Source organism: Gobio gobio (assembly GCF_949357685.1).
Source record: "Gobio gobio genome assembly, chromosome: 25".
NCBI classification, from domain to species: Eukaryota; Metazoa; Chordata; class Actinopteri; order Cypriniformes; family Gobionidae; genus Gobio; species Gobio gobio.
Genome location: NC_137121.1, coordinates 2514807 through 2529268, shown reverse-complemented (window position 1 = coordinate 2529268; position 14462 = coordinate 2514807). Strand labels below are relative to the sequence as shown.

The 14462-nt window shown below is 40.8% G+C and overlaps 2 protein-coding genes across 2 annotated transcripts in view; one reads left to right on the top strand and one right to left on the bottom strand.

The window, feature by feature from the left end:
• Positions 1–14357, bottom strand: part of irak4 (interleukin-1 receptor-associated kinase 4) — a 22903-nt gene extending 8546 nt beyond the window's left edge. The window contains exons 1-6 of the mRNA XM_079810161.1: positions 14081–14357; positions 11011–11180; positions 9689–9847; positions 9454–9614; positions 3824–3888; positions 1177–1401 (exon numbers count right to left, since the gene is read on the bottom strand). Of these exons, the coding sequence (XP_079666287.1) occupies positions 1177–1401; positions 3824–3888; positions 9454–9614; positions 9689–9847; positions 11011–11180; positions 14081–14238 (938 nt within the window). The 5' untranslated portion in view covers positions 14239–14357. The remainder of the gene's footprint in view (positions 1–1176; positions 1402–3823; positions 3889–9453; positions 9615–9688; positions 9848–11010; positions 11181–14080) is intronic.
• The window catches only part of LOC307121780 (uncharacterized protein), a gene marked incomplete at its 3' end in the record, with an annotated part of 187655 nt that continues 187306 nt past the window's right edge, over positions 14114–14462 (top strand). Inside the window, exon 1 of the mRNA XM_079809537.1 lies at positions 14114–14462.

The window sequence follows — 14462 nt, the reverse complement described above, 5'->3', positions numbered from 1 at the left end:
GTAATCTGATTACGTAACTCAAGTTACTTGTAATGCGTTACTTTACTAGTTACTTGAAAATGTAATCTGATTACACTTTACTTGAAAAAGTAATCTGATTATGTAACTCATGTAGCTTGTAATGCCTTACTTTACTAGTTACTTGAAAAAGTAATCTGATTACACGTTACTTGAAAAAGTAATCTGATTATGTAACTCATGTAACTTGTAATGCCTTACTTTACTAGTTACTTGAAAAAGTAATCTGATTACACGTTACTTGAAAATGTAATCTGATTACGTAACTCAAGTTACTTGTAATGCGTTACTTTACTAGTTACTTGAAAATGTAATCTGATTACACGTTACTTGAAAATGTAATCTGATTACGTAACTCAAGTTACTTGTAATGCGTTACTTTACTAGTTACTTGAAAATGTAATCTGATTACACGTTACTTGAAAATGTAATCTGATTACGTAACTCAAGTTACTTGTAATGCGTTACTTTACTAGTTACTTGAAAATGTAATCTGATTACACTTTACTTGAAAAAGTAATCTGATTATGTAACTCATGTAACTTGTAATGCCTTACTTTACTAGTTACTTGAAAAAGTAATCTGATTACATGTTACTTGAAAATGTAATCTGATTACGTAACTCAAGTTACTTGTAATGCGTTACTTTACTAGTTACTTGAAAATGTAATCTGATTACACTTTACTTGAAAAAGTAATCTGATTATGTAACTCATGTAACTTGTAATGCCTTACTTTACCAGTTACTTGAAAAAGTAATCTGATTACACGTTACTTGAAAAAGTAATCTGATTATGTAACTCATGTAACTTGTAATGCCTTACTTTACTAGTTACTTGAAAAAGTAATCTGATTACACGTTACTTGAAAATGTAATCTGATTACGTAACTCAAGTTACTTGTAATGCTTTACTCCCAACACTGAATTTAACTAAAATAAAACATTTTGAAAACACCCGAAACTTGATGTTAACTTATCAAGACACTGAAACTAAATTGAACTGCTGTGTTTTGTTCACATTTTTAAATTATGTTAAGATTAAATGTTTTTGAAAATGTACAAAAAATGCTTTGGTTTACAGAACATGTGTGTGTCTAAAACAGACCCCAGGTCACACTAGAGCCTCTGGGACAGAAACCGAGCACAGTGAGGTTCACCTCTTGACGTCTCGATGGATGTGGTTGTTCTGGTGCAGGTACTGCAGCCCTCGGGCGGTTCCTGTGCTGATCAAACACCTGCTCCACCACGAGAGAGGAGACGTGCCATCCGAACACGCCAGCCGGTCCAGCAGAGAACCGTTGGGCATGAAGGAGTACACCAAACACATGTGCTGCCCATCGCTGGAGAACCCCACCATCTCCACCAGATTCTCATGCTTCAGACTGAGGGAAGAGAGAGAGATGCTCATCAACCCACTGCCACAGGAGATCAGACAAAAACACATTCATAATGCCTAGACTAGGGATCGACCGATATGGATTTTTTAGTGCCGATGCCGATGCCGATACCGATTTTTTTTCATCAGCCTTAGCCGATGACCGATACGAGCTGCCGATTTTCTTGAGCCGATATTTGGAGCCGATACTGCTTTTGCTCCCTCAATTTACATCATAAAAATGACACAATGATCAGGATGATAACAATTTAAAAATTAAAAAAGGAACATTTATTGAACTAAAAAAAACTATATTTAACAAATAGTAAAAACAGGTGAGGTAGAACAAGAAAAAAAAGAGTTCAGTGGTGAAAATAAATTCTGAAAATAAATATTTAAGCATAAATAAAATAATTACACTATTGCACACAGTATCAACAAGCAAGCATCATAATAAAGTGCACACTGACTGTACTTAAAACTTTTATACTCCTAAAACTATTTACAACCTAGTCATTTAATGCTTAGGTGCATTTAACTTAATCTCTTGAAAAAATATCAGCGAACGCAGCAGCCTTGTATCGGCCGATGCCGATACATGTAAAAATCGCAAATATCGGCCTGATATATCGGCCGGGCGATATATCGGTCTAACACTAGCCTAGACCACACTCTCATATGGAGTTTGCCACTTGTTTTCTCTGTGAAAGATTGCGAGTCTCCTCCTGATTCTATTGGTGCAGATCGTGGGAGTTTCTGATTGCTTTTATGTTGCGGCTTCGGCTTGTAATGAGCTGGTCGATTCATGCATTTATTCTTTTAGCTGATACTTTTGTCCAAAGCAACTCAAAACAAATTCATATTTAATATAAATTCAATCCAAAAACTGCCGAATGAAAGATGAAATGACAGAAGATTTGAAATATACATATTTTCCCACTACATTTATACATTCATATGTGAATAAATATGTTTTTATACATGTGTATATCTGTGTATAAAGTATAAAATAATATTGAATTATTTAAAAATATCTTATATAATCCATATTATATTATATACACACACACTCACCTAAAGGATTATTAGGAACACACACTAATACTGTGTTTGACCCCCTTTCGCCTTCAGAACTGCCTTAATTCTACGTGGCATTGACTCAACAAGCTGCTGAAAGCATTCTTTAGAAATGTTGGCCCATATTGATAGGAGAGCATCTTGCAGTTGATGGAGATTTGTGGGATGCACATCCAGGGCACGAAGCTCCCGTTCCACCACATCCCAAAGATGCTCTATTGGGTTGAGATCTGGAGACTGTGGGGCCATTTTAGTTCAGTGAACTCATTGTCATGTTCAAGAAACCAATTTGAAATGATTGGAGCTTTGTGACGGTGCATTATCCTGCTGGAAGTAGCCATCAGAGGATGGGGACATGGTGCTCATAAAGGGATGGACATGGTCAGAAACAATGCTCAGGTAGGCCGTGGCATTTAAACCATGCCCAATTGGCACTAAGGGGCCTAAAGTGTGCCAAGAAAACATCCCCCACACCATTACACCACCACCACCGGCCTGCACAGAGGAAACAAGGCATGATGGATCCATGTTCTCATTCTGTTTACGACAAATTCTGACTCTACCATCTGAATGTCTCAACAGAAATCCAGACTCATCAGACCAGGCAACATTTTTCCAGTCTTCAACTGTCCAATTTTGGTGAGCTGGTGCAAATTGTCGCCTCTTTTTCCTATTTGTAGTGGAGATGAGTGGTACCCGGTGGGGTCTTCTGCTGTTGTAGCCCATCCGCCTCAAGGTTGTGTGTGTTGTGGCTTCACAAATGCTTTGCTGCAGACCTCGGTTGTAACGAGTGGTTATTTCAGTCAAAGTTGCTCTTCTATCAGCTTGAATCAGTCGGCCCATTCTCCTCTGACCTCTAGCATCAACAAGGCATTTTCTCCCACAGGACTGCCGAATACTGGATGTTTTTCCCTTTTCACACCATTCTTTGTAAACCCTAGAAATGGTTGTGCGTGAATATCCCAGTAACTGAGCAGATTGTGAAATACTCAGACCGGCCCGTCTGGCACCAACAACCATGCCACGCTCAAAATTGCTTAAATCCCCTTTCTTTCCCATTCCGACATTCAGTGTGGAGTTCAGGAGATTGACCAGGACCACACCCCTAAATGCATTGAAGCAACTGCCATGTGATTGGTTGATTAGATCATTGCATTAATGAGAAATTGAACAGGTGTTCCTAATAATCCTTTAGGTGAGTGTGTATATATATATATAAATAAATAACCTGAATGTTTATTTATAAATTGATTTTATATGATATAAAATATTTCATACATAGTAAAATTACAATAGAATATAATAAAAAAATGTAATTTTATTATCATAATTATCTTTAAATATATTTGTACCTCCTGAGAGTTTGAATCTCTTGGTTGAACTGAGTCTTGAGATCTTCAGGTGAGCCGTCGTCCAACTACAACAAAACAAACATGACCATTATACAACCCCAAATCAGAAAAAGTTGGGACAGTATGGAAAACGCAAAAAAAAAGAAAAAAAGAAGTGATTTCTAAATTTACTTTGACTTGTATTTCATTGCAGACAATATAAACACAAAATATTTCATGTTTTGTCTGGTCAACTTCATGTCATTTGTAAATATGCATCCTTTCCTGTCATTCAGACCTGCAACACATTTCAAAAAAAGTTGGGACAGGAGCAATTTAGGGCTAGTAATGAGGTAAAATGGTTAAATAATGATGTGATTTGAAACAGGTGATGTCAACAGGTGATTGTAATTATGATTTGGTACAAAAGCAGCATCCAAGAAAGGTCTAATCCTTTAGGAGCAAAGATGGGCCGAGGATCGCCAGTTTGCCAACAAATACGTGAGAAAATTATTGAAATGTTTAAAAACAATGTTCCTCAAAGAAAGATAGGAAGAGATTTGGATATTTCACATTCAACAGTGCATAACATAATTAAAAGATTCAAGGAATCTGGAGGAATTTCAGTGCGTAAAGGACAAGGGCGCAAGCCTAAGCTGAACAACCGTGATCTCCGATCCCTCAGGCGGCACTGCATCAAGAATCGTCATTCATCTAGAAGCCATATCACCACATGGGCTCAGGACTACTTTGGCTGTACTGTGCCAAAAGGAAGCCCTATGTTAATAGTGTCCAGAAGCGCCGTTGAGTTCTCTGGGCTCGGAGGCATCTGGGATGGACCATCACACAGTGGAAACGTGTACTGTGCTCAGATGAAGCAGTATTTGAGGTATGTTTTGGGAGGAATGGACGCCGTGTGCTCCGGACCAAAGAAGAAAAGGATCATCCAGACTGTTACCAGCAACAAGTCCAAAAGCCAGGGTCTGTCATTGTATGGGGTTGTGTCAGTGCCCTTGGCAAAGGTAACTTGCACTTCTGTGAAGGCACCATTAATGCTGAAAAGTACATAGAGATTTTGGAGCATAATATGCTGCCTTCAAGAAGACATCTTTTCCAGGGACATCCATGCATATTTCAACAAGACATGCAAAACCACATTCTGCACACATTCTGCAGTCCTGTCTGCGGAGGAAGAGGGTTCGGGTACTTGACTGGCCTGCCTCAGTCCCCACCAGTCTCTGATAGAGAATGTGGACAACGAAGACCCCGTACTGTTGCCCACCTTAAGACTTAATAATAATAATAATAATAATAATAATAATACGTTTAATTTATATAGCGCCTTTCCCAAGCTCAAGGACGCTTCACAATACAGTAAATAACAAGCAGTTTACACATAGACGGACAGTGGACATTTGCCCAGTCCAAGTAATGAGCGATTGCAGTTGCAAATCGCACTACATTTGCAATACAACATGAAAAACAAAGGCAACAAACATTAATTACAGACAGCATGGTGGGCAGTTAGAGTAAAGATGCAACAGATTATTGGTAGTCAGTTAACATTGTGATTGTGTTATGTCAAGTTAACATTGTCATGACTGATAATACTGGTTAAACAAATGTGTTTTGAGTTTACTTTTAAATTCATTTAACGTGGTTGTTGTCCTGAGAGCCAGGGGGAGAGAGTTCCATAGCTTAGGGGCTGTAACAAAGAAAGACCTGCCACCCATAGATGATAAGCGAAATCTCCGCTCACAGAGGAGTTCACAGCCAGAAGATCGGAGAGTTCGAGGGGGAATATAAGGAGAAAGTAATTCAGAGAGATAGGCTGGAGCAAGACCATTGAGTGACTTAAAAGTAAGCAGAAGAATTTTGTAAGTGATACGGGATAACACGGGTAGCCAGTGCAGTTTGAACAGAATTGGAGTGATATGGGCAGTTTTTTTAGTGTGAGTTAGTAGTCTTGCGGCTGAGTTTTGGATATATTGCAAACGTGAGATAGAGTGTGCTGGTAGTCCAGAAAAAAGAACATTACAGTAGTCGAGGCGAGATGTGATGAACGCGTGGACTAGTGCTTCAGCGTCTTTTGGGCTGACATAGGGGCGGAGTTTGGCAATACGGCGCAGATGAAAAAAGGACGCTTTACAAAGTTGACTAATGTAAGCGTCGAACGTCAGTGAAGGATCAAGAATGATACCCCAATTTTTGACAGTGGCAGATGGAATTATTGATGTAGCTTCAAGGTCAAGTCTGGGAATATCACTTACATTCTTTGTTAGAGATGGAGGGCCAATGATTAATATTTCTGTTTTAGTCAGATTCAGACTGAGAAAGTTGGAGTTGAGCCAGGTCTTTAACTCATTAACACATGATGATAGTGATGTGGTCTGGTAAATATAATCCGGTCGGCAAGCAGTATATATCTGGATATCGTCGGCATAGCAGTGATATTGAAAACCATGGCGGCGAATAATTTGTCCGAGAGGCAAAATGTAAATAATAAAGAGTAACGGGCCAAGAACTGAACCCTGTGGAACACCTTGTTTGAGAGTGACAGTGGGAGATTTGTAATTGTGCATAGTGATGTAGTATTTCCTATCTGTTAGATAGGAGGAAAACCAGGATAATGCGGCCCCTGAGATACCAATCTCTGATAGGCGCATGAGTAGGACTTTATGACAGACAGTGTCAAAAGCTGAGCTGAGGTCGAGTAGTAGAAGTAAGGAAATGTTTCCCGAGTCACCAGCGAGTAAGAGGTCGTTGATAACCCTTGCTAATGCAGTTTCAGTACTGTGGTTTTGGCGAAAACCAGACTGAAATAAATCAAAACTATTGTTGAGAGATAGATATGACTGCAATTGAGTGGCGACAACCTTTTCCATGATTTTTGAGACATACGGTAAATTGGAGATTGGGTGGTAGTTAGCGTATTCAGTTGGGTCCAGATTAGTTTTTTTAAGAATAGGAGTAACTGCAGCCGTCTTTAGTGAGACTGGAACAGAGGCAGAGAGAAGAGACATGTTTACAAGATGTGATATAGGTGCAGAAATGGCAGAGTTACAGTGTTTCAGAAGTGTTGTAGGTGCAGGATCCAGCCGGCAAGAAGAAGAATTGGATTTCTGTATCATTTCACTAATCAAGATGGGATTGGTCAACATAAAGTTATTAAGTGTTTGTGTCTGAGCTTGCTCACAACTAGAAGTGGTCGGTTCATCACTAAAGGTCCCACGTAAAGCATCCAGTTTCCCCTGAAAGTGGTGCAGAAAAGAACAGCACAAGTCGTCAGATTCTTGTAGACAGGCGTTGTGCACGGGTGCCTGAACAAGCTTATTTACAATGCTGAATAGTGATTTAGGCCTGTTGTTTGCGTTATTGATTAAATTAGCGATATAAGAAGAGTGAGCTGTATTTAAGGCGGTTTTGTAAAGCGTAATATGGTCCGAAAATGCTTGGAAGTGTACAGTTAGATTGGTTTTCCGAAAGAGACGTTCCAGCTGTCTGCCTCTTGCTTTCATAGCCCGTAGCTCAGCATTAAACCACGGCGAAGAGTGGGACAAGGGAACAGACCTAGTCCTAATTGGAGCATGCTCATCCAAAACATCAGCAATGGCAGATTGGTACAAGTCAAATATTTTGGATGGACAGGTGGAATCAAAAACATCAGAAATAGCAGAAGAAGTAATCGATGCGGCAAACATGCTAGCATTAATAACATTGATCTTACGATAAGAGATGTTAATATTGTCAGTACATTTAGTTGGACAGATTAGTGTAAAATCAAGGGTAATAAGCTTGTGATCAGAGATAGGAGTCACCAGACCATTGATGGAGATGTCATTCAAGCCAGATGTACAAACTAAGTCAAGTGTGTGGCCGTGAGTATGAGTTGGGAAGTTAACATTCTGATAAAGTTCAAAGCAGTCCAGAACAGTCATTAACTGAGTCCTATTAGAGGAGGGAATATCAACGTGAATGTTAAAGTCACCAAGCAAGATGACCTTGGATGATGAATCACAGGCTAGCGTTAGTAGTTCACTTAGTTCAGAGAAAAAATCGTTTTGCTGTTTGGGTGGTCTATAAATCAGGATGATTGTAAGGGGACTGTTAGAGGAAGTTTTCAAAACCATATATTCAAATGACGTAGTAGTGTGGAAGTCCAGTTGAGCAAGTGTTATGGAGTTGCGATAAATGACCGCAAGGCCACCCCCTTTAGTAGATAAACGTGGCTTAGACAGGTGCTGGTATCCGTATGGTGTTAGCAGATTAAGATGCATGAAGTCATTCGGTGTTTGCCAAGTCTCAGTAAGGAATATCATATCCAGATTTTTGTCAGTAATAAGTTCACTTAGGTAGGGGCCTTTGTCCGAGATAGAGCGACAGTTCAGTAGAGCAAAGTGGTTTTGCAGCACATCTGAGTTATCAGCTAAATTGACATTGAAATCTGACTTTCTTACGCAGACAAGCGATCGCGGTGGACGACAGTCGCTTAGGCGTTTCGGATTGACCATAGTTCTGTGGCTTGACCAGATGCACGGGATAACAGTTGGTGTTGATTGCTGATAGTTAAAGGGACTTCGGACTGAACGGTGCACGTAGCGCGGGCGCCGGGTGATCCCGAGCGAGCGGCAGTGCTCGTACGTTTCAGAGTTGAGGCGTGGGTGCCGGTTAAGCGCCCTGAGTTCGCGTGACAGATATCCAAAATCCATGTTGGAAGGAAACCCAGTAAAAATAAGGGAGGCCAGAGACAGCACAAGTGCTATAGCCTTTGGTGTGTTTGTAATCGCCATGAGAAAATCAACTACCAGCAGAGTTACGTTAGCCAGGACCACAACCATCACAACATCTATAAAAGCTTACGGAGAGGAAGGCTATCCAACCTGACAGCAAGCTAATCGAACAACTGGTAAGAAGAGTGTTAACTCACCTCACAGTCAATCCAACAGATGGAGGAGAGAAGGGTGAGAGGGCTCGTAGCAGGCTGACAGCAGAGAATCTCAGCAGTGACAACAACAAAAGTACACTCAGCCAAGTAGAAAAAGTTAAGTCCAGTTTGTAGCAGGATGCAGAAAAAGAAACACCAACTGTCCAAGAAGCGGACACAGCAAACGTAAACAATAGACGACGAAGCGTGGAGCGGCAGCCAGATGCGCGCAGCGTTCCCACACAGCGTTCATGCTGCGTCACACAAGAATGAACCTCATTGTTTCTTGGAGAAGCTCAAACATACTGCGTTTGCAGGAAGAATGGGACAAAATTACACCTGAAACACTTCATCACTTGGTGTCTTCAGTCCCTAAACGTCTTTTAAGTGTTGTGAAAAGGAATGGCAACATTACAAAGTGGTAAATGCTTTACTGTCCCAACTTTTTTTGAAATGTGTTGCAGGTCTGAATGACAGGAAAGGATGCATATTTACAAATGACATGAAGTTGACCAGACAAAACATGAAATATTTTTTGTTCATATTGTCTGCAATGAAATACAAGTCAAAGTAAATTTAGAAATCACTTCTTTTTTTTTTCTTTCGTTTTTCATACTGTCCCAACTTTTTCTGATTTGGGGTCGTACTTTCATTTACATGAAACATGTTGATTTGATAGTTTTGTGGTATTGTGCAGCACTACTGATGTGTGTTTCATCAAACTCACAGGATTGAGCTTTTTCACAGCTACATAAGTGTCGCCCATCCGGCCTCTGAAGACGACCCCGAACCCGCCGGAGCCCAGCCGAGATCCTCCGTCCGACACGGGCCGATCGTCCCAGTCCCCGGTGATGGCCGTCAGCTCGCGGTGAGAGAACGTCTGGAAACCTGTGTAAGAGAGGTTTTAGGGGCTGATGGGTAACGGATGTCTGAACGGATGAAGTGGCCGGTTATATAAAGACCTTCAGAGCTGCTCCATGTGCTTTCCTCCGGTCCGGTTCTGCTGTCCGGCTCCATCACACACGTCTCCTGTTGATCGGGTCTGGTGACCTCAGGACGGACACATCGCTGCACGCAGGCCGCGGACAGACGGAGCACTTCCTCACGCTGCGCTGATGAGCCTGAGGTGTTCATCATAAATTATTCATCTCTGCACATCATTATTGTGTTAAAGGAACACTCCACTTTTTTTGAAAATAGGCTCATTTTACAAGTCCCCTACAGTTAAATAGTTGAGTTTTACCGTTTTTGAATCCATTCAGCCGATCTTTGTATCTGGCGGTAGCACTTTTAGCATAGCTTAGCATACATCATTGATTCTGATCAGTCCATTAGCATCTCATTCAAAAAATGACCAAAGACACTTTCAATATTTTTCCTATTTAAAACTTGACTCTTCTACAGTTACATCGTGTGCAAAGACCAACTGAAAATGAAAAGGTTGTGATTTTCTACACCTATATGGCTTGGAACTACTTTCTCATTCCTGCGTAATAGTCGCGGATCTTCGCGGCCGTACCAAGGCAATGACATTACAGCGCCTGAAAGTAGCCCAGCTAGGTAACTTTCAATGTGACCGGCACTAAGTTTGTGTACTTGCAGAGAAAGTTTCAGGCTTGCAGCCGACAAATTGTGTTGTGGATTTAGCTGTGTGATTAGCCATGGTTCTGTGTGTTGTAAAGGGCTGTGATAGTAAGTCGAAGGTGTAACTACCACCATGTTTAACAGAATACCAACGAATCATTGCGCCACTGCAGCCATGGTACGGCCGCGAAGATCCGCGACTATTACGCAGGAATGAGAAAGTAGTTCCTTGCCATATAGGTGTAGAAAATCGCAACTTTTCATTTTTCAGTTGGTCTTTGCACACGATGTAACTGTAGAAGAGTCAAGTTTTAAATAGGAAAAGTATTGAAAGTGTCTTTGGTCATTTTTTGAATGAGATGCTAATGGACTGATCAGAATCAATGATGTATGCTAAGCTATGCTAAAAGTGCTACCGCCAGATACAAAGATCGGCTGAATGGATTCAAAAACGGTAAAACTCAACTATTTAACTCTAGGGGACTTGTAAAATGAGCCTATTTTCAAAAAAAGTGGAGCGTTCCTTTAATAATCTTCAATCAGAACTCTCTGATGACGAGGGCGGGGCCACCTGTCACTCACATGAGATCCACCAATAGCAAACCACAACCACCCAATCAGTTCCCCACAGACCCAGCCCCGCCTACATTTGTTCTTGTTTGAGAAGCGTTTCACTCGATGTACGGATATAATAGAACACCTGCTTTAGTGTGGCAGGTCTCGTCTGGCAGGAGGACGCTGATGGCGGCGAACAGCTGATGTCGGCTCAAGATCTCCACCAGATCTCCAACGGTGCAGTTTGTGGTTCCCCAGTCGAACAGCATCTCCATCGTGGGACTCTTTCCCTGGAGAACCGCTGCTTCAAACCTCCTGAAAGCAGACGCGAAAATACACAACATCTTACAACTGCATAGCAACCATACACAACATCTTAAAACTGCATAGCAACCATACACAACATCTTACAACTGCATAGCAACCATACACAGCATCTTACAACTGCATAGCAACCATACACAGCATCTTACAACTGCATAGCAACCATACAACATCTTACAACTGCATACACAGCATCTTACAACTGCATAGAAACCATACACAGCATCTTACAACTGCATAGCAACCATACACAGCATCTTACAACTGCATAGCAACCATACACAGCATCTTACAACTGCATAGCAACCATACAACATCTTACAACTGCATACACAGCATCTTACAACTGCATACACAGCATCTTACAACTGCATACACAGCATCTTACAACTGCATACACAGCATCTTACAACTGCATACACAGCATCTTACAACTGCATAGAAACCATACAACATCTTACAACTGCATACACAGCATCTTACAACTGCATAGCAACCATACAACATCTTACAACTGCATACACAGCATCTTACAACTGCATACACAGCATCTTACAACTGCATACACAGCATCTTACAACTGCATACACAGCATCTTACAACTGCATACACAGCATCTTACAACTGCATACACAGCATCTTACAACTGCATACACAGCATCTTACAACTGCATACACAGCATCTTACAACTGCATACACAGCATCTTACAACTGCATACACAGCAGCATCTTACAACTGCATACACAGCATCTTACAACTGCATACACAGCATCTTACAACTGCATAGAAACCATACACAGCATCTTACAACTGCATACACAGCATCTTACAACTGCATAGAAACTAGGGCTGTAACGATTTGACCAAAAATAAAAACCTTGATTAATTGAACATTTTACCTCGATTACGATTAATGAACGATTATTTTGCTGTTTTTTTTTTTTTTTGCCTTGTAAGGTTTTTGAGTAATTTCCTGATAAGGTTTTTACTGTAAATATTTTCTACTATTAAAGGTGGATTTTTTTTCTAATGAAAAAGTTTATTTATTTGTGATTTTAAAACACTTGAAGGAAACGGTTGACTTTCAGCAGTTATTGTCTATGGGGCAGATTTCTGCTTGTTGTACATCAGATACAGATACATTAGCACAGCAGGCCTACATTACATTTATTTGAATGCATTAATGAGAGAGTGATTGTGTGTGAACTCATTACCGTCTCTATTCATTATGAAGCTGCGGTTTGTACTTAGCCTACATCAAAGGTATTAAAATATATGCTATAACGGTTGAGTTTCTAAGCTACTTTAGTGACTTTACTTTAGTCACAGGACAGTGTTGACAGTGTTGTGCGAGCTTCTGTCTGAGTGTTCGTTTGTCACAATATATCAGGCATTAGTTCAACATAATACACATCTGATGGTCGAAACTCGCTTTAATGTTCAAACTGGCAGGGCTTAAAACACATACAAATGACAAAGCTTTGTGAGGACGCAGTTGAGGACGCGCGCGCGCGTTTAAATGTTGAAACTGACACGCCTTTAAACGCATTTACTTGACAAACTTTATGAGCACGAAAGTGAAAGCGATCTGGCTTCGGGGCTTGCGCGCACCGTCTGTGTGTGTGTGTGTGTGTCTGTGTGTGTGTCGGCGGCAGCGCGTATAGGCTATAAGAACGGTGATTAACTGACCTGTATAAACTGTATAAATGCAGTTACTATAGTGATTCTGGGCATCTATAAACACAGATAACTGCTCCTGCATCTCTGTGTGTGCCTGCAAACTGCACTTGATGTGACTGACGGGGCGGAGTCACGTGAAAACCGAAATAACCGACATGGGAAAAATACGCCGGTTAGAGGTTCTGAATGTCGGTTTCGGTTATTTTTCGATTAATCGTACAGCCCTAATAGAAACCATACACAGCATCTTACAACTGCATAGCAACCTGTATGGTTGCTATGGAGATTAATGAGCAAATGTTTGGACACAATCATCAACACTAATAATCAAAACCATGGGCGTCGGGAGCAAAATAAATGTGGGTGGGTCCACATTTTTTTTACTGGAGTAGATGCCATTTACATTAAGTGCAAAAAACTCTACTTGTTTACTAAACACCTGGTTGTGACACCCTATTACTTAAGGTGGTAGTAGTGTAGGGGTAAGTTGTGACGCAAATAGACCCGAGGTTTGAATCCGCCTTTTGCCGAACATATCAGATCGGAAAGGCATTTATTTTCAATATAAATGAAGAAAATATAAGAAAAGTGGAAATAAAGCGTCTAACGTGTTTAATAATACGTGTTCATCGGTTAGGGGTAGGTGAACAGACATGTGCTGAATTAAAGAAGATAAAAGTGGGTCCAATATCATTGGTCGTAAAAAGTGGGTCTTGTCCCACCCACATACAATGGTTCCGACTAATTTTATATAGCTCAACACAGTTAGTCTTGTCTCACTGCGGTGTGAAGCAAGTGTCTCATAGCGAACACGCATTATAACATAACTTTCAACACACTCAAATCATGTATGTAATTATGATAAGCGATATGAGCGGGAAGCGCTTGTCTGAGGCATAATAAAAGCTCCGCAAAATCTATGCGTCATCAAGCCACGCCTTTGTTTTGAATAAGGCAAAACAATTACATATTGCGCCTTTAATGATGATTCGCTACCAAAGCGACTAAGACTGTAACTGTTTAGTAATTGAAATAAAGCTTAAGTTACTAAAACATAAACAATCATATATATCCATAAGCTATTTATTATTTTCAAACGTACTCTTTTATTTCATTTTATTTTAGATGTAGTAATATCCAGTATTGTGCTACACATATCGCTTTGACGGGCTGATGTGTGTGTGTGTGTGTGTGTGTGTGTGTGTGTACCGGATGTGCAGCTGTGTGTATCTGGGCTCTCCTGCGGCTCCGCGGATGTCCATCGCGACGCTCCTCCAGCTCTCCTGCGGGTCCAGCAGGTCAGATAAAGCCCTCAGTGTGGAGAACCGGAGCTTCCGGACCGGCGTGGCCCGCGTGACGTCACACATGCCGAACCGAGCCACAGTTTAATATTCATAAACACGCTCAGAATCTCTGCTGAAGGTTTCACACACACTCAGGGCTTTTCTTCTTGTGTTTTAACGACATTGAGTAACTTCCTTGATCTGTTGTCATTTCCTCTTCCTACAACATCCGCTTTAAACTGACACTAAAGATTACAAGATGATAAAGGGAGTAAACGGAGATCTCCACTGTATCACCTGGTTTCAAA